Source organism: Macrobrachium rosenbergii, chromosome 49 (assembly GCF_040412425.1).
Source record: "Macrobrachium rosenbergii isolate ZJJX-2024 chromosome 49, ASM4041242v1, whole genome shotgun sequence".
Classification (NCBI taxonomy): Eukaryota; Metazoa; Arthropoda; class Malacostraca; order Decapoda; family Palaemonidae; genus Macrobrachium; species Macrobrachium rosenbergii.
This window is the reverse complement of record NC_089789.1, coordinates 22,389,705-22,411,640: the sequence shown is the minus strand read 5'-3', so window position 1 is coordinate 22,411,640 and position 21,936 is coordinate 22,389,705. Positions and strand designations below refer to the sequence as shown.

Genomic DNA, 21,936 nt, shown 5'->3' with positions numbered 1-21,936 from the left:
AGGCTTGCATAAACAAAAGGGCAGATGTTTAATAAAACAAATGAAAATTGAATTCATTAAATAATTATTATTAATTATTCCTCTATGGTCATTTATATAACGTAAAAAATAAAAGGAGAAATCTCTAGAAAATACGTGACGTATGTTAATAACATTGTAAGTGATGTCAAACAATTATCTTGATAGCTTTGCTTATTATAGGTTTACCCAAATAGTTTGGTTAAGCAAATCGGCAGTGAAACAAATAACATACAAGTAAATAAATACATAAATCTAACTCGATAATTATCATAGGAAATTGGATATAGCTGAAGATGAAAATTAAAAGACATTATATATATATATATATATATATATATATATATATATATATATATATATATATATATATATATGTGTGTGTGTGTGTGTGTGTGTGTGTATAATGTACATCCACACACGCATGTACGTTTGCAGTACAAAAGAAAATTCTATCCTGATGGGTTTGCTTTCCTTATTTAAACGTTATGTTGTGTTACGTATAAAAAACAATCTCCACAAAGTAATTTTCTACTTACTAATACTAAAAGAAATATCAATAATCATAAATCTTTCTCATGACAACAACAACAACTAAAATGACAACAATAACAGTCATAATGATGATGATGATGATGATAATAGTTACAAAGGGAGGGTTGTTGGACGAGGCCAGGTAATAAGACACCGGAACGTGTTCATAATTAACACAGGTAAGTGGCTCTTACCTGGTGTAACACGGAGAGCTGTGGATGTAGTCTGTGGTGTTGCGAGTAGTGTGGCCCCTGGGGCGCGTGGGCGGCGTGGTGGGTGCCCGGGTACATGGGCGGGGTCACTCCTGCGCCCACGAAGGAGGAGAAGACAGAGGGCGCGGGCGGCACCCCTGGCACACTGCCGGAGCCTCCCGACATGACCTGCAGAAGAGAGAGAGAGAAAAAAAAAGTTAATTTAGTTTCGGTTTTCAATATAATTAAAACTAAAGTAAAAAATGCGCCGAAGTTTCTTTGGCTCAGTCGAGTTTTCTGTACAGCATACAATGCTGTATAAGCCGCGACCCATACAAAATTAACCACGGCCCGATGGTGGTCTGTCCTATAGCGTTGCCAGACGCACGATCATGACTAAGTGTAACCTTAAATAAAAAAAAAAAAACTACTGACGCTAGAAGGCTGCAATTTGGTATGTTTGATGATTGGAGGGTGGATGATCAACATACCAATATGCAGCCCTCTAGCCTCAGTAGTTTTTAAGATCTGGGGGCGGACAGAAAAAGTGCGGACGGACAAACGCAGCCATCTCAATATTTTTCTTTTACAGGAAACATAAAAAAAAGTCGGACGCAAATTGGTGTGTCGGTTCTTTTCACATGATAAAAAGTCAGTCAAGTTTTTTTTTAATGAGTCACTAACCCTAGCCTTATTTAGTTTCTAGTTAGAAACTATATCGCTGATTAAATTTAACAAAAAAAGTTGCATACTTTATCATGAAGCGTGTCTTTCATGACAAAACCTAACTTATAATTACTTTTTTTAATATGTATCTCTAAGAAAAAAAAATTATACATGTGCTGACTTGTTTCCTCATAGACCAGCATGAGCGCAACTAAAACATAAATACTGTTGAATTCTCTACTTAGGCATACAATGAACCATAATGATAGTGATTATTATCATTATTAATACTTTGTACATCACACGGATCAAACATAGAACAAGAGAAAATTTGCAGAAAAACGTAGATTATTATTATTATTATTATTATTATTATTATTATTATTATTATTATTGTTTTATATTGATTGTGCTATTTCGATTACAATTTTTTTTATTTCTTTAATTACTTTCTGTTACTTAAGAATATAAATAACACCTTCCCCCTCGGGTGGAAAAAAACTGTTAACCGACGAAAAAGTGAAGAAAAAATCGGTTATTGGACTTATCAAAGAAGTCAGATATACTGAAAGAAAAAAACAGATTAATGAATACATGAAACCTTAAAAATCCGAAACTTCATGAAATTGCATCACTAGGATTGCTTTTGCATGAAGCCACGACAAAAACCGAATAGTCTATTCATTCATGCAGTGAAGAAAGTAACTCAGTTCAGCAATTTTCATATGAAAAGAAAACATATATGTTGCAGTTGAATCGCATTAGTTTAACACTGAAAAAAAATATAAAAATGTATGTTTTTCATATAAATAATTTTTAAAAATTCCCATCAATAAAAATTTTCCTTTGAAAGGCACCAGTCTAAGCGATGATGTTAATTTACAACATAAATGACGAGACAGACAAATACAGGAGCTGATTATTAAGCAATGCATATTATTTATATATATATATATATATATATATATATATATATATATATATATATATATATATATATATATATATATATATGTCACAGATATTTTGAAGTGTGGGATAAAACCGAATTTCACAAACAAATACAGGAGTTGATTATTAAGCAATGCATATATATATATATATATATATATATATATATATATATATATATATATATATATATATATATATATATATATATATGTGTGTGTGTGTGTGTGTGTGTGTGTGTATACACACACACACACACATATATATATATATATATATATATAATATATTTGTCACAGATATTTTGAAGTGTGGGATAAAACCGAATTTCACCATTTCATTCTTTGCCTCAATATATTTACTTATTCGTTTATTTACTTAATAATCAACTTATATCCATCTACTCATTTATAAAATAAACTGACATATCTCTTTTGACCTGTATTTTCCATCAGAGAATTTTTATTAAAGAGAATTATATATATATATATATATATATATATATATATATATATATATATATATATATATATATGTGTGTGTGTGTGTGTGTGTGTGTGTGTGTGTGTGTGTGTGTGTGTGTGTGTGTATGTATGTATGTATATCATGCTGCGTGTTTAAATCGTGTGTGTGTGTGTAACACAGTCTTTACACATTCGTATAACTTTGTAGTAATACCACACTTGCAGCTCTTACATCTCTCTACGCATTTATATACGAGTATATCTGTGCATCGACAATTTCTCAGGTCACTTCCTCACCCTCCATTTTTCTCCTTCTTTTGCATACAAGTAATACTTCCCTCTGTATTTGTCTGAGTTTGTGTAGCACCCGTCCTCAGCCAATCCCTCCCACTGCCTGTGTCTATGCGTTTGTGCGTGTTTTTGCAGCATCAATTCCCTAGCAGAAATCTTCTGCATGTGTTTGTGTATCTGCGCGTTTGACCAACACCGTTTTCCTATCCAAACTTTGTCTCACTCTCTGGAAGTGTGCTGGGTTTCTCCTGCAACAAATCTCCAACCGAAGTTCTCTCTCTCTCTCTCTCTCTCTCTCTCTCTCTCTCTCTCTCCCCGTATGTGTAGTTGTGTACATGTTTTTGTGCAGCAGCATCAGCAATTCTCCATCCAGACTGACTAGATCATAAAGAACGGATTCTCGAGCGCTCAGGCTGAAGGTGTGTTCCTTCGGCCCGCTTGAATCGGGTTACACGGGACATGACGATGACCGCCCCGGCTCTCTTTTTAAAAGATCCCTTGCCGTGGCATTTAAGGGACGGACAGGAGACACGCCGGCTGCTCTAAAGACTAAATGTCATCCAGTACCTAGCACCCTCAGCAAACCTTGGCACACTTGTGAACGTGTGTGCGTTTTTGTGTTTTTTTCTCCGTGAAATATTTTTAAAAGTAATGCAATAAAAGTTGAAGACAATGCATGACGCTAACGAAGCTGTTTTAACCCTTACGGCAGGAGATTCTTAGGTCTGAAATGGCTACTTTCGTATACCTTCTCTTGCGTCTGTTTAGGACCTTGGCATATATATGTATGATAACAAACGACAAATTTATAGAGAAAAGGTAAAAGCTGAAATAAGAGTAATATGGAGTTACTTTTATTTCCTGGTGTTATTCATCTCCTTAAAATTCCTTCACCTAAAATCGCTTTAATGAGATATTGTAAGATCTCTTCTGTTTGTATGAGATGCATAAGAAATGTACACGTCGCTCCTCGCTCCCTCTCTCTCTCTACATACATAACATTTGACCACACACAAACACCCACACACAATATATATATATATATACATTATATATATATATATATATATATATATATATATATATATATATATATATATATATATATATATATATATATATATATATATATATATATATATATATATATATATATATATATATATATATATATATATATATATATATATATATATATATATATATATATATGTGTGTGTGTGTGTGTGTGTGTGTGTGTGTGTGTACAAATAGCCATAGAAAATATTACTTTGCCATAAAGAAGCGATTCACTTTTTGTCTCTATGTTCCTTGCATGTGGTATTAAATAATCATACACAGGGAACCAGCCATTACATAATTTATGCTGACAATCCATTAAAGCCTTATTGAAGGACTTTAAATTATTCCAAAAGTAAACAGATGGGAAAAAAATAGTTTCTGGTCAAGATTATAGATCAAGGGCGAAGGACTCAAGAGCATTCTAAAGAGTACAGAAGTAACATTAGATCCCTTGGAAACAGAAAAAGGCATTCATATACTCTTAGTGTATCGTCTGAAGTTGTACAAATTTATAACCCAACCGATGCAAAATCTTGGTTTACAAAAATCTATAACCTCCAGCAAATCCTCTTAGGTTATAAAAATTCACAACCACTCAATATAAACTTTGGGTTTACAAGAATCTATTGCTTCTCTGTTCATCCTGATTAAAAAAAAAAGGTAAACTAGTTTTAACAAGTGAAAAAAATACATGTCCAATGATTAGGGGTAAAATTTTCCTAACTTAATACCTTCTCCTACGTGAAAGACAACATGACAAGCATAACTGAAATTGAAACTTGTTTTTTAGTACAGAGCTCAGTTTTGTTTTCTTTATGGCACTCTCTCGGCCAATTAAGAGGATTAATGACAAACCATTTGGAGCATCATTCTGCTTAATCGAGTTACCTGTATGAGACTCTTTTAAGGTTTGGTTTCATTCAGTCAAGTGGCTTATAATAGCTAATTAAGGCTTGATTTCACTCTACATAAGGTTGCCTAAAAAAAGATATTTGGAGGTTGAATTCATCCAATCAAGTGACTTCCAGTAAAACCACTGGGGCCTGACTTCAGCCAATCAAGAAGCTTAGCGAAAAGCTACTTAGGGCTTCGATACATCCACCAGTCAAGTGGCTTAAAGAAATCCTATGTGCCACTTGATTTACGTCCATCAGGTGGATTAAAGAAGTTATTTGAGGCTTAACCGTAGTCAATCTAGTTTCTTAGAGGAACTTGAAAGATGAAGAAGATATATAACTTCTTGTTGCCCCGGTCAACAGGCTGCGATAATCATCCCGAGCCTCTCTCACAAACTCGTCTGTAGAGGCGAAGGGGATTAAAGCTCGTTCAGTGTAACCTCTCTCTCTCTCTCTCTCTCTCTCTCTCTCTCTCTCTCTCTCTCTCTCTGTATACACACATATATATGCATATATATTATATAACATTATATATATACAGCTATATATATGCATACATATATTATATACATATATATATATATATATATATATATATATATATATATATATATATATATATATATATATATATATATATATAAAATCTTCAAATCCCCTGTACAATTTAGACTGATTAGACATGAATTCAGAAATGTCTAACCTCGTTTTACAAAAACTCTCTCTCTCTCTCTCTCTCTCTCTCTCTCTCTCTCTCTCTCTCTCTCTCTCTCTCTCTCATATATATATATAATCTTCAAATCACCTATATAATTCAGGTTGATTGGAAATGACTTCAGAAATGTCTAACCTCGTTATACAAAAACTCTCTCTCTCTCTCTCTCTCTCTCTCTCTCTCTCTCTCTCTCTCTCTCTCTCTCTCTCTCTCTCTCTCTCTCTAACTAACAAGGTGAAGAGGATTAAAACTTACTACACAGTCCTTCTCTCCCTCCTCCCTGCCTCCTCCTCTCTTGCATCATAAGTATGCCCACATGCAGACAATTATCCGACACATCAATATACGTATACCAACAAGCACCCGCATCTCATACAAACTACTAAGAACCGATTTGAATAGTTCAAGGCAAAAGAACATAATAAGCCGATATGATCATTTGACAACATGCTCCTGAAAAAATTTCCAACAATCAAACTTGTGACTGTCCCTAAAAAAAAAAAAAAAAAAAAAAAAAAAAATATATATATATATATATATATATATATATATATATATATATATATATATATATATACATATATATATATATATATATATATATATATATATATATATATATATATATATATATATATATATATATATATATATATATATCTATATTAAAAATCACACAGTACATGCACGTGACTTCACTGTATAAGCTAATCCCACAGGAGAATGACGGGCAGAAGTTCAGTACCAAGCACTTTCGCGTTTATTAACGCATCGTCTGGCCACAAATGAGACACAGATACAAAGAAGGTTACAAGGTATTCTTGTTCTTTTTGTTTACTTTGTAACCTTCTTTGTATCTGTGTCTCATTTGTGCCCAGACGATGCGTTAATAAACGTAAAAGAGCTTGGTACTGAACTTCTGCCTGTCATTTTCCTGTGGGATTCGCTTACATATCAATGTAAATATAAGGCAACAGAAATTATTTAAATAAACACACAACACATACATACATACATACGGTATAAATATATATATATATATATATATATATATATATATATATATATATATATATATATATATATATATATATATAGATAGATAGATAAATAGATAGATAGATAGATAGATAGATAGATAGATAAATGAACAGATAGATAGACAGACAGGTAATGCTAAAACCAAAGGCAACTGCCAACAGGTTTTTCTCAGCAAGTAACGTAACGACATCTATCCACGGTCAAAACATCCATTTTACACCTTTCAATTTCCTTCAAAATAAAATTCTACTGAAAGAGAAACTCTTCTGTTCAAGGTGCCTGGAAGTTATACCGTAAAAGTTAAGTATATCTTAGTTTAACCAGACCACTGAGCTGATTAACAGCTCTCCTAGGGCTGGCCCGAAGGATCAGATTTATTTTACGTGGCTAAGAACCAACTGGTTACCTAGCAACGGGACCTGCAGCTTATTGTGGAATGCAAACCACATCATGACGAGAAATGAATTCCTATCATCAGAAATAAATTCCTCTAATTCTTCATTGGCTGGTCGGAGAATCGAACGCTGGGCCAACAGCGTGCTAGCCGAGAGCTCTACCTACCCCTCCAATAAAGAACTCAGTAACTGCTCTGAGGCCGAAACTCACTCAAAGAATCACCCATGTGTTGGGTATCGGTAGCCATAAATTCTGGAAAACATACCAAATTGTCAACAGATACCAAACTGTCTACCCTTATCAAATTGTCAAGACATGTCAAATTGTACAAGGGCCAGGCATCGACAGATGTTTCGAATTAAATTAATAAAAATGGTTAAAATTTAATAATTTTATGAATGTGAATGATGAATAATAGCAACTAAATAAGCAACAATAGATCAGGTTTAACAAATGTTAAAAATTAAATACATTGCATAACACGCTTGGTTTTTAAAAAGTTTATAAAAAGATACTGACAAATGAATATATAAATAGACATGCAAATATCTTTACGTCGGAGTTTTTTTTTTCCCTGAGGAAAAATTACTGTTTGGTAATTTTACAGAGGATTTCCTGAGTTTACCAATCATTGTTCTGACTAAAAGCGAAAGCCTTCATGTTTATTTAAGGACGAAACAGTCATCCAACTTTGAGTCTACAGCAAGTTCCGGTACGGTATGAAAAATCTGCAAAATTCTGCTTTACGTTTATGATGAAGTTTCGACGCGCTGCGGATGAGCTTTCAGCGTAGGTGTATACAGCTGATGTAGACGTTTTCTTCAATGTAGGTTCATCCATGACTGAACAGCTGACAGCTGAAAAAAAGTTAAGTATATCTTAGTTTAACCAGACCACTGCGCTGATTAACAGCTCTCCTAGGGCTGGCCCGAAGGATTAGACTTATTTTTACGTGGCTAAGAACCAATTGGTTACCTAGCAACAGGACCTACAGCTTATTGTGGAATCCGAACCACATTATAGCGAGAAATGAATTTCTATAACCAGAAACAAACTCCTCTTGTTCTTCACTGGCCGATCGGAGATTCGAACTCGCAACCAATAGAGTGGTAGCTGAGAACGGAACCCGCTCACCCAGCGAGGAGCTGACAGCTGAAGTACGAATATATTGTATGGGGTAAGCTAGGAATATAAGATTTAAGCCAAAGGGCCAAGCGCTGGGACCTATGAGGTCATTCAGCGCTGAAAGGAAAATTGAGAGTAAAGGAGGTTTGAAAGGTGTAACAGGAGGAAAACCTCACAGCTGCACTACGGAAAAATTGTTAGGAGAAGGTGGAAAGCAAGATGGAAGAAAGAGAATATGAACGGAGGTACAGTCAAGGGAATGAAATAGGCTGCAGCTAGGGGCCGAAGGGTCGCTGCAAAGACCCTTAATTAATGCCTACAGAGCACCGCGTGAGGTGCACTGACGGCACTACCCCCTACGGGAAATATATTGCATGGTATGTGCGTTCACATACAAAAATATCTCTTCCTCTTTACATTTCCAACACAACACAAACACACGCATGCCGTTGCGTATCTGAAGGTTTTACCAGTGATTTTTTTTTATCTTGTAGTTAGCTGACAACAGTCCATTGCAGGCAGGATAGGGAAGTGAGTAAGGGTGGCAACCCCATCCTGAAATTTTAGCTGAGAGTCAGCATGTTGACGCTTTCTAGAGCTACTGCTCTATATGGATATATATATATATATATATATATATATATATATATATATATATATATATATATATATATATATATATATATAATATATATATATATATATATATATATATATATATATGTGTGTGTGTGTGTGTGTGTGTGTGTGTGTTGTTTGTGGGTATGTGTATACGCGTGTAAGGTGTACAATTTTTTTTTTATTTCAAGAAATAAATAATGAACCGTAAATTCAAGCAGAATGTATGAAGAGGAAAAACCGTTACAATTCCTTGTATCATTTAAAAAAAATGCATCTTAACTCGCTTTCATTTCTCGTATATATGCACAGCACAGGGGTACACGCACGCAGCTGTCTGTATAGGGCATCAAAATATCTCCAAAAGTGTCCATATGTCTCTGTTATCAGGAGCGAGAGAGGGAATGTAATGTTTTTGTCTATAGACATGCAAATGTGTATACTTAAAAACACTCATCCACCACACATGCACATGCAATCGTAACAGAGAGAGAGAGAGAGAGAGAGAGAGAGAGAGAGAGAGAGAGAGAGAGAGAGAGAGAGAGAGAGAGAAGTTTGCGTTTGTGTAAGCAAAGGTGCATAGATATTAAAAGCTCTCTCTATTATACAATTATACGTAAAGAGAGAGAGAGAGAGAGAGAGAGAGAGAGAGAGAGAGAGAGAGAGAGAGAGCGTAAGTTAGTGTTTGGATACGTAAAGGTGCATAGATATTAAAAGCTTTCTTTATTATACAATTATAGGAAAGAGAGAGAGAGAGAGAGAGAGAGAGAGAGAGAGAGAGAGAGAGAGAGAGAGAGAGAGAGCGTAAATTTGTCTTACTTTGTTATACAATTATAGTAGAGAGAGAGAGAGAGAGAGAGAGAGAGAGAGAGAGAGAGAGAGAGTTTGTGTTTGCTTACGCAAAGGTGCATAGATATTAAAAGCTTTCTCTATCAAACAATTATACGTAGAGAGAGAGAGAGAGAGAGAGAGAGAGAGAGAGAGAGAGAGAGAGAGAGCATAAGTTTGTGTTTGTATACGCAATGGTGCATAGATATTAAAAACTTTCTCTATTATACAATTATACGTAGAGAGAGAGAGAGAGAGAGAGAGAGAGAGAGAGAGAGAGAGAGAGAGAGAGAGAGAGAGAGAGAGAGAGAGAGAGAGAGCGTAAGTTTGTGTTTGTATACGTAAAGGTGCATAGACATTAAAAGTTTTCTCTAAAATACAAGAGAGAGAGAGAGAGAGAGAGAGAGAGAGAGAGAGAGAGAGAGAGAGAGCCCAGTCAGTCAGTCTGGGAGCAGAGGTAATAAAAGTTTAGAGCAAGAAATCTGGTGATGATATCAAGTCTAGTTCTTACTTGGGTTGTGGAAAGGGATCGGTGGGTGGGGATAGGGTGTTGGAGAGGGCGGGGGAGATTGTAGAACAAGATTCCAGATTATCTAGAAAAATTATTTCTGGTCGATTTCATATCGCAAGACTGTAATTACGATTGAAGCGAGATTGTAATCTTTAAAGACTACTGTGTTATATTCAGGATAAATTACAACAATCGCCGAAGTCAATGCCTGGCAATGGACGTGGATAAATGACAAATATAAAAATCCCTCCTTGGTAAGGCACGGGTCATTATATTCAGCGACTCGGGTAGCAATGTCAGTCATGTCCGATTCCTTGCACTTGACTGTGACCTCCGCCTTGTTCTGCACTCCTTCCGTTGAGACTTTCGATGTATGGAAGTATTTGCGCATTACAAAATAATGTATTATTCTTCCAAAAGGTGTAAAAGGATGAATTCTATTACTTGTACATCAAAATCTTCTAATGTTTTTAATCCTTCTTTACCCGAAACAAAGCTGACAAGTGTGACAGGGCTTCGGCTATGAAAGAAACTATTGTAGGTTACTCGACGTGGTCTCCTCATAGACGCGAGGATCTTTTCATTTTCAAGACTGTCCCAGTATTCACCTTTTCAGCAGCTTAAACCAAAATATCTCCTTTCTGTTCCTTCTATGAATAAAAGTCACAACTTGATATCTGACTTTCAGACGTACCTTTTGGTAGCTATTAAACGCCCTTCAGGTCATTTTCTCGGGTAGGGCAGCAGCATCAGCAAGTGTTGCTGGTATCTCAAAACGACACCCGGTCCCCAGGTCCCGACACACCCCCTTGCAAGAAGAATATCTCAAAAACCCCATGTAGACTTACTGGTCATCATCAATTCGTCTCCAAATACAGAGGGCGCGGCACTCAGGAGGCGTGACGTATTCTAACGATACCATGATCAATCGTAGTACGTCCGTTTCACTTGGCAACGGCGAAATTAATGTTTTATGTGCGGCGTTGCTTGAGTGACGGGCGCCAACGACACGGACCGAATCGCCTAAGGCCAAGAACTAGGCCACTACAGCTCAGTTTCGTGGGCTGCGGTGGCTTGCCGAAAAGTATAGCACAATTTAAAGTCTCTTCTCGATCAGGAAACCTCTTTATCATAACAGCCTTCCTTTCGGTGAACGGCCAGAGCATCGGTGAACTAAAAGGAAGTTTTGGATTATGAAAATAATTAGATAAAGCGACGAGGCACAATGCGAAAAACAGCTTCGCTGCTTAGGGTCAAACTTGCAAATTGCAGCGAGCTTCATTTAGCCCGACAAGATGAGCTGAGGCTGTGGAGAGCGGAGAGCACCCAGAGAAGACAGAGAGAGAGAGAGAACGCACACGCACAGACACAGTGTACGCACATACATGAACGCACACACACACTCCATATTCGCCCCAGATACAGACACGACTGAGATCTTAAGGAGTCAAGGTAGAGGGAGGTTGGTGGCCAGGGTTGTTGCTGCTTACTAGTACTACGAATATACTCTGTCTCTCTCTTTCTCTTTCTACCCGCTCCTCTCTTTTCTCTCTTTCTCTCCACAAGCTGTGTAGTCACCTACCCTTCCTTCTTTTTTTTTTCTCTGAAAAATGCTCCGAAACGAGGAGCATGGTGGCCTTGGTACGATCCCTTTAATTCTCAGATTGCATGACCACTCACACCAGCTAACCTCTATCATTATACTCCCTGGCAATTTTTCCTCAACTGTGCAATATTTTCTTCGTTCTGGTAAAGAAGAGAGGAATAGGAAGATGCTGCCCTTGCTAACGTCTCTCTCTCTCTCTCTCTCTCTCTCTCTCTCTCTCTCTCTCTCTCTCTCTCTCGATAATGATACGTTAGGAACCTTCCTTTTCGTTTTCTTACTGGTTTCTGTTGGAGGCAGACAGTACCGTAATTTCATAACTGATGGGCATTACTTGCCTGAAATCGCTGAGTTAATAATAATTATTCTTCAATAGCGATTTGATTTGTGACGTAAATTTGGAATGTTGGAACTGAATCTAATTATGAACGACTTGTCGGAATTCGCAATTGTGAAATGTTCAGTTGTTGTTAGTGGGTATCGAAAGACTTCTTCAATGTTGGAAAAAAAATCACATCTCAAGGACATAAAAATCACAAAAAGTTTATATACAGTATATACATATATATGTATATAATATATATTATATACAGTATACAAATATCTACAACGTATATATGCATATATATAAATATACATATATTCATTCATATATATGCATTATATAATATATATATATATATATATATATATATATATATATTATATATATTATATATATATATATATATATATATATATATATATATATATATATATATATATATATAATGCTAAATGCCCCTGTGGGTGAACCCACTGTGCAGATAACTTTCACACATTAACAACCTTATATGCCTGCAGAGAAGGTTCTTTCTATACAACGTCGAACTGCCTTACACTCACTTTGGCCATCACTTTAATCACATACGAACACTCATTCTTCTTGCCTAAAGATAAGGGCAATGAAACCACTCCAGGTGTCAAATTTATTATAAACAGAGCCCCATTCTTGAATTCGACAGCCACAGGATGAATACAACACTGACTCTGGCTTTGTTTTATCTCTGGGGCCGACCCCAAAACCATTTGGTAAGAACGGATATTAGTAATATTCGATCAAAAAAGTGGCTTAATGATCAACGTCACATTCAGAGCCCTTCAGGTGCTTCAGGAGAGAGCAATACATGAAATACAACTACTACTATAGGCAGGACTAAAGCACAGTACATGAGCTACTGCGCCAACTAATATAGTCAGTAATAAAATAAGAGCATGTAAGAACTATAAGAAATAAAACATTGAAAAGAAACTATTGTTAATACCAAATCCAAGCATAAGGTATCCGTATTTCAGTGCAGCAAAAAAAAAAAAATAAAATAAATAAAATAATAATAATAATAATAATAATAATAATAATAATAATAATAATAATAATAATAATAATAATAAAATAAAACGGACGAACTTCATCTACTGTATTCCATTCTCCAAAATCACTGTCATTACTGCATTACTGTCCTCGTTTTGGACAACAATTCACCACAGTCATTTTCTTCTTTCCTCTTTACTTCGCTTTGAAGAAAGCGCCCTCTTTTTCATACATTTCAATATCTGAGAAGATATCGGTATTCTGAAATCTGTAATTATCCAGCCTCTGCAAGACCTGACCTAGCTACTGATTTTACCCTAGCAATTATGTATGTATGTATGTGTGTATGTATGTATGTATGCCAATTACAAACGATAGTATATCAAGGCCCCAGAGCAATTCGTGACTAGGACTAAAGTATCATAGGCAGAATTAAACACCTAAACAAAAGAGGAACATTAAAGAATGCTGTAGCGAGTTTACAAAAGCCTAGAAGATAAGCAACACAGCTAGATAATTCTTCTAAACCTTATACAAAATCTGACAACTTCTCGACACAAGACAAGTTCAGAAGCTAACAACGACAAAAATAACAACAGTGAACCTTATTTGTTTCAGCTCACGAGTATATACAAGTACAAAACGCAGCCAGAACAAAGCACATAAAGAGCAACATGTTATAAAAGTAATAACAGCCAAATAATAACGATAGTAATATAATACAAATACACAATAAAGGCAATAACATGGGAATGGCGAAATGAAGAGGTACGTAATACTGATACGAGACTTTCATGTAATGTTTTAACAATCAGTAGTGGTTACTGTTATACTAAGCTGGCCTCATGTCAGCAAGGGTTGTTGCTCATGGGGCAACAGGTGGGATTATTATTTTCCAAACACCGAAAACTAAAAAGAAAGTTGTGTCACACAAATTCCTTCCTGTTCCAAACAAATTGCAAAATCAAACATTTGTCAAAGGGCATATATTATCAATTTTAACATTTGGTAATCCTAGGCACATCTGCAAAGATCCTACTATTTTTTAATATTAACTAGTCAGTAGCACATGAATGCAGATCTTATTCCTTGTATCATTTCATAGTCCGTATTGATCAATTTTGATCGTATCCTTATTAACATTTTACAGTCAGTAGCACATCAGTCAAGATCTCATCCTTTTTAACATTTTACAGTCAGTAGCACATCAGTTAAGATCTCATCCTTTTTAACATTTTACAGTAAGTAGCACATCAGTCAAGAGCTCATCCTTTTTAACATTTTACAGTCAGTAGCACGTCAGTCAAGATCTCATCCTTTTTAACATTTTACAGTCAGTGGCACGTCAGTCAAGATCTCATCCTTTTTTACATTTTACAGTCAGTAGCACGTCAATCAAGATCTCATCCCTTTTTAACATTTTACAGTCAGTAGCACATCAGTAAAGATCTCATCCTTTTTAGCATTTTACAGTCAGTAGCACATCAGTAAAGATCTCATCCTTTTCAACATTTTAAAGTCAGTAGCACAACAGTAAAGAGCTCATCCTTTTTAACATTTTACACTCAGTAGCACATCAGTCAAGATCTCATCCTTTTTAACATTTTACAGTCAGTAGCACATCAGTCAAGATATTATCCTTTTTAACATTTAACAGTCAGCAGCACGTCAGTCAAGATCTCATCCTTTTTATCATTTTACAGTCAGTACCTCAACAGTTAAGAGCTCATCCTTTTTAACATTTTACAGTCAGTAGTACATCAGTAAGAACCTCATCCTTTTTAACATTTTACAGTCGGTAGCACATCAGTAAGGAACTCATCCTTTTTAACATTTTACAGTCAGTAGCACATCAGTAAGGACCTCATCCTTTTTAACATGTTACAGTCAGTAGCACATCAGTAAGGACCTCATCCTTTTTAACATGTTACAGTCAGTAGCACATCAATAAATACTCATGAATCTTTGTTGCAGTAAAAAGGTCAAACTGTTGCTTTTGCTGCTCTAAAGTTGAGTGTTAAAAATTCTTGTCTTCAATTCTCGCTAATCAACAAAGCAAGTGGGAAAATAAACACTAGTTTTCACAGTAATATTATAAGTATCTCTAAACGAATTACAAACGAAGAACCTGACTTAATTTGCGTTCATTTTTACAGTGTTTTAGAATATAAGTTCCACAAGTATTATCATTATTATTATTATTATTATTATTATTATTATTATTATTATTATTATATTTAACACGAGATTAAATTCATTAGGAATAAACCAAGATGAAATCAATATATATATATATATGTATATTTATATATATATATATATACTGTATATATATATATATATATATATATATATATATATATATATATGTGTGTGTGTATCATATATATATCATATATAAATATAATATATACATATATATATATATATATATATATATATATATATATATATATATATATATATATATATATATATATATATATAGGCTATATATGCATGTATATAAACAAAAACGTACAGGAGAAAACCAAAGCATTGACAAGCGCAGACGAAAACAAATAAACAGAGATAAAAGAGAAAACAGGAGCTATGTTGTCATGTCCGCTTACAAAAACATTTAATTCCCCGAGATTTCTAAGTCATCATGACGTCACGCAACAGGAGCAATTGTCTCGTCTGTAGACCCATTGTTTGTTTGTATTTACCTCGTGATGTCATGCAGGAATTAGGCCGTCTGCAATAACATGATGAACGTCTTATCGTGTGCGAAATGGAAGTGAAGGGCATTATTATTACTATCATTATTATTATTATTATTATTAGCTTTATTTGCTGCAGAGGATCTTATCATTGTTATTATTATGAAAATTGTTATCGCTGTTGATGTTTGCCATTACTGCTACCGTAAGTAGTGACATTATATTCAATCAAACATTATCAAGTTAAAATTATCCAAACACAATAAAAAAAGGCGGGCGAAAGTAATGATATTTGTGCACCTGTGTTTTTCACATTATTAACACATATTTCTCGTCTGGGAAGAAAAAAAAATAATTCTTACTGCTACGCATCGACAGGAATAGATTCTAAAAGAATAAGTATTAGGCTTTATGCTAAAAAAAATTCAACTGGTTTAAGTATATTCAGAAAGTTGAGCAACTCGTCTGGAGTAAAATTGCATCTCAATCAAAAGAACGTCATGTCTTGGCGGCTGCTTTGATATTTTTATGTTGTTGGAAGGCCTTGGAAGGTCCGAAAGAGATGCATTATTTTTTCACGTTGATTTGCAGACGATCGAAACTGTACTAACTATCTTTTACTATATATATATATATATATATATATATATATATATATATATATATATATATATATATATATATATATATATATATATATATATATATATGTACATACATACATATACATACATACATATATACATACATACATACATACTTACATACATAGATAGACATATAGAAAGATAGACAGATAGATACACAGACTAATAGCTAGATATACCTTATGTATACCATGGGCAAACGCTTTACACGAACACTTTTTGTCATGAATACAATAGCTATTTCAGAAGTAACCGCTTTGTATTCGAAGTAAATATTTTCTCTAATTCAAGGGTCAAAGCCGCACAAACTTACACAAACATACAAACACATACACAACCAGACATCTCCCAACATTTGGATGTAACCCAGGAGAGGCCACGTGAACATGACCCCTCCAACAAAATGATCGAAGAATGACATCCAAGTATAATCTTAAAAAACAGATCGTTTCCATTGGGGTGTTATTATCTAACTCCCGCGATCCAGCCAATCTCGTACCTACGGCTCCCCGCCGCAAGAGTGATTTTCATGCGATAAGGGAACTGTTTTTACGGCCTTCTCCCTGGCCTCTAGGAACGAGGTGCCCGAGTCGATATGAAAGTTTAATTTGTTCCGTGAGCTGTAATCTTTGAAGGGAATTGAAGCCGCATTTTTATTCTCTCAAAATGGTCTGCCATTGTCGACAATATAATGACAAGCGATAATGGCCCTTCGTCGTCAAATTAGTAGGTATGTACAGAGAGAGAGAGAGAGAGAGAGAGAGAGAGAGAGAGAGAGAGAGAGAGAGAGAGAGAGAGAGAAACAGTATATCGCTGTAGTGGGTTCATATTTATTTAGTCAAAAAGCTGACCAGAGAGAGACCGAGACAAAGAGAGAGACAGAGAGAGACAGAGAGATATCAACTATCCTCCATCACTTATTTCTTTCTTAATCACCTAGGAATGACGGTTATCTATCCATATATTTAGTTCTCCATCTTTCTTATCCTGTTTTATTCCCCGATCACTTTTTTCTTTGCATGGGCTTCCCACTTCGAAGGAAGTCTGAAGCACATTCAAAGTAACTTTACTTTCTCCATGTTATCAAAAGCGCATTATTATAAATAATTATAGTGAGAATACGAGAATACTGACCATAACAATGAGATAAGTAGTAAAATAAAAAAAAAGAAAATTTAGAGAATGAAAAAGTTGACTTACGAACATTAAAAATAATCTCATAATAAAATATATTACGCATATTTTAAGATATTTTGAATGCGGTAAATTATCACCCCCAGCCCGCCCAGTAGTCTTGGTATTAATGAGTGCATTTACTTAAAAAAAAAAAAACGAGGTTTTCAGTAATGCCAACAAAGATTTCTTGAGTTGCAACAAAACACATATATTAGAGGGTGACCATGTAATGTATTTACACGTAACAAAGCAATTTATGCGCTATAAGAATGCATGGTCTATGTACTACATGTCTATCTTCACTAATAAACTTATATATATATATATATATATATATATATATATATATATATATATATATATATATATATATATATATATATATATATATATATATACTATTCTTCTACCAAGATGTTTTGATGGACGAGGTTGCTAGAACCACGCTCTCTCTCAGCGATGATTTTTTACAAAAAATCTGTCCTTTTGCAACCAAAAGAGTTGCAACTATAAATACTACTGAATGATATTAGATATGTATTTAACCACTGACATTTAAAAACTAATGGAAAATCTCAGTCCACTCGTTTAATGGGAGCCATTGAACTGTGTCCAGGCTGGTGTTGTTGTATCAAGTATGACGTATCGTGCAACATGTGCGTCCCGCTAAAAAAAAAAAAAAAAAAACTTGTAAACACAACAATCACATTTGTTGAACATCACAGCCACGCATTAATGTCATCTGAGAGAGATAATAATAATTATCCTTCTTTCTTTCGGGCTATAGTTATAATTTCTTACCGCTGATGCAATTGCCATCATCCCGGCTTATTTGTGTATGTACCGTAAAAAATTATACGCATGTTTATACACTGCTTGCACGCACACTAAAACACGCGCACAAAAACACAAACATGATGTATCTGTTATTTTATTTTAGGTGATTTTTTTTTTTTTTTGCAGAGAAGTGTAGTAATTTTTCTTTCCAGATAACTCGCAAGTCGTCATTCTGATATTTTTTTTTTTTTTTTGCCATACTACGTTATAATGTCATTAGCTCTAAAATTACCCCAATATGAGAATCCCAGCATGGAAAATGATCAAGCTGACCTATAAACCATATGATGAAAATATAGTCTAGAGTACCAACAAAGGCCAAGGGTCCACACCAGGCCACTTATTCCTTTTAAAAAACCTTCGTACGCTCCAAGAATAACACTACTTTTTCCTACATGACTCGCAGGTTTAGTAGACTACCTTTCTTCCCTGCTAAATTGGAGAAGAATCGAGTCAAAGGATGTTTTTCTGGTTTTCCTAAGGATGTTTTTCTGGTTTTACTAAGAAGTTTGGGTCAACGGCCAAAGTTACACTAAATATAACGATAACCTGAAACTGTAGGAACTTCGCATAATTTTCTTTTATTCTTATTATTATTATGAGGCTCAGATTTACTGACGGCAAGAAATTTGAACTCACACAAAAAAATATGTGTATGTATCATAACAGCATTGTGAGAACATGTATTTTTCCTCAATAAATTCAGAATGTTGGTCAGTTGAATTTACTGGTGTTGCCCACTGGACAAGGACCAATGGGATAAAGTCGTTAGCACAAACGCAGTCAACCATGGTTGTAAGTATGGTGTTAAACACACGCAGATTATATATATATATATATATATATATATATATATATATATATATATATATATATATATATATATATATATATATATTACATGTATACTGTACACACACATATATAATCATATAATACACTTATATATATACATATGTGTACTGTATATATATAATTTTATATACATGTTATTTTGTGTACAGTGAGAAATGATTTCATAATTTAGAACATATCAATGATAAACATTCCCTGAAAAATAGATAATACGTTAATACGATGTGTGATCACGGGGCATCTCGACTCGTTTACAAACAAAATGAAAATAAAAATGAGAGAGAGAGAGAGAGAGAGAGAGAGAGAGAGAGAGAGAGAGAGAGACGATAGTGTAACACGGGTGTTTTCAGCCAAATCACGATTCAGCCGTTAATGTCGGAAAGTCAACATAAAAATCTAACCAATGAGGGGAGCCGTAAGAACAATGGCCGCGATGACGTCATAGCAGCAGTGGCCTCCGCCACCCGCACGACCTAACACAAGTCAACTAGGTGTTCGTGGCTTCCGGATTAGATAGACCCAACCACTTCACATCACCAGCTGTGTGAAAGGAGAGACGTTTGAAACTGAACTTTATTATTGTATTGACAGCGTCTTTCGTGAAATTACATATGTACCGGGATTAACGCCATTATTCTGTATGACGTGTGTTTACCAGACTTCTTCACTTCTGTGGAAGAACCAAGGAAACAGAAAGCTCGAATAGCTGCTAAATGATTACAACAAAAAAAAAGTAGCCTGAAATTATATGAATATATGGAATCGTTAGAAATATCGGATTTTTTGGTTATTAAATTCTTATATTCAATTGAACTTTGAGGGTTAACTCACGCTACCACAGAAGGGAATAACAAAACTGTACGACCACAGTTTTTGCTGTTTACAGCAATGGTTGTTGAATTCACTGGTGTTGCAACTGCCAAGGTTACCCACTCACAAATACACCCCAGAGGATAACATGTAACTGTGTGAACGTGGGTACAACGTACTCACATCCGCCTGCAGAATATTACGCTGCTGCTATAAACATTTCAATCAAAGCGAAGAGGAATTCTCTCAGCACTGGTAACAAAATACAATATTTCTGCGCAATGAAGACCTGCAATTATCGCAATCACGAGAGCCCCCAAACTACTCGAACGAACAATGGAATCGTCAGTCCCGGAAATAAGTTGTTTCTCTCAATTTTCTTGTCCTTATCTGTCTCTCTTTAACGTAATCCTACTACTGGTGAATCTCCCCCTCATACACAAAGAGCCCCTAACACCCACCTCCCCTTCCCCTGCCATACTCTCCAGGCTATACCCCTTCCGTTCTCCGCCCTACATTACTCCAATCCCCCTCCCATCGCTTTTCGGGCTACACCATCCCATAATCTTAACCTAAGGCCCCAACCAGAAACCCCTTCACTTTCACGTCAATATTCAATACCCATGACATGTCTCCCCACTCCTACGTAGTCCTAAGGCCACAATTCCCCCCCGAATACCACCCAATCATCCTTCCCTAGCAGTCCAACAATATAGGGGTTTCCCCATACAGTAACCCTCCCTCTGCCTTACATCAGAGCGTCTTCACCAAAGACCCTGCAATTCCAATCCCTAACCCCCTCAATAATCTCCCTAAATTACCCTCCTTTTTTCCTCCCTTCCCCACCCTTAGCCCCCAGCAACAACCAACCGAGTAATTCATCGCCCGCAAGCGCACTTTGCCAAGTGGAACTGCTGAATGAAAACGGCAATAAATAAGGAAGAAGTGCGGTAGCCGCTGGGTAATGAATGCACAGAGCTTGGTTTCCATTACCTCCTCCAGGTGTGGAGTCGTCCTTTAAAGATGCGTTTATTCACGTTAAAATGTGCATCGCGATACAAGCATTCACTTGATTACTGACACTTTGGGGTATCATTAATCTGTTTCCTGCGTAGGTGGTTCGGTCCCTACCTCTCCCACACTAGACGAACCGGCTGGAAACGGGTACCATCCATGGTCTAAGACCATGGTACCATCGTTAGCTCGGAGTCAATGCAAGGGATAGGGGCTAGATACCTCAGTCCAAAAGACCTGTTGATAACCAGAATATATTTAAGCATATATATATAGATATAGATATATATATATATATATATATATATATATATATATATATATAACCAGAAACTTACTATATTTAAGGGATATATATATGTATATATATATATATATATATATATATATATATATATCAATGTGTATGTGAATACCACAAGGAAACATAAGGTACTAGCCGACTTCATCAAATTAGAAATCTTCAAAAGGAATGTTATTAACAAAGATAAATTTACTTTGCACAATGCCTGGAGGAAATCACAGTACGTGGAAAAATAAAGTTAAAAACGCTGTTGGCAACTGTGACATATACTGTATATATATATATATATATATATATATATATATATATATATATATATATATATATATG

General features: G+C 35.2%; 1 protein-coding gene across 4 annotated transcripts in view; it reads right to left on the bottom strand.

Moving 5' to 3' along the window:
* LOC136832152 (protein bowel-like) overlaps nt 1-21,936 on the bottom strand; it is a 117,167-nt gene that overhangs the window by 21,035 nt on the left and 74,196 nt on the right. For 3 of the 4 annotated variants that reach the window (XM_067092851.1, XM_067092850.1, XM_067092848.1), the window contains one exon: nt 747-932. In XM_067092851.1, the coding sequence (XP_066948952.1) occupies nt 747-929 (183 nt within the window). In that variant the 5' untranslated portion in view covers nt 930-932. Of the gene's footprint in view, nt 1-746; nt 933-7,972; nt 8,083-21,936 lie in introns of all 4 variants that reach the window. The other variant, XM_067092849.1, reaches the window with a different exon arrangement.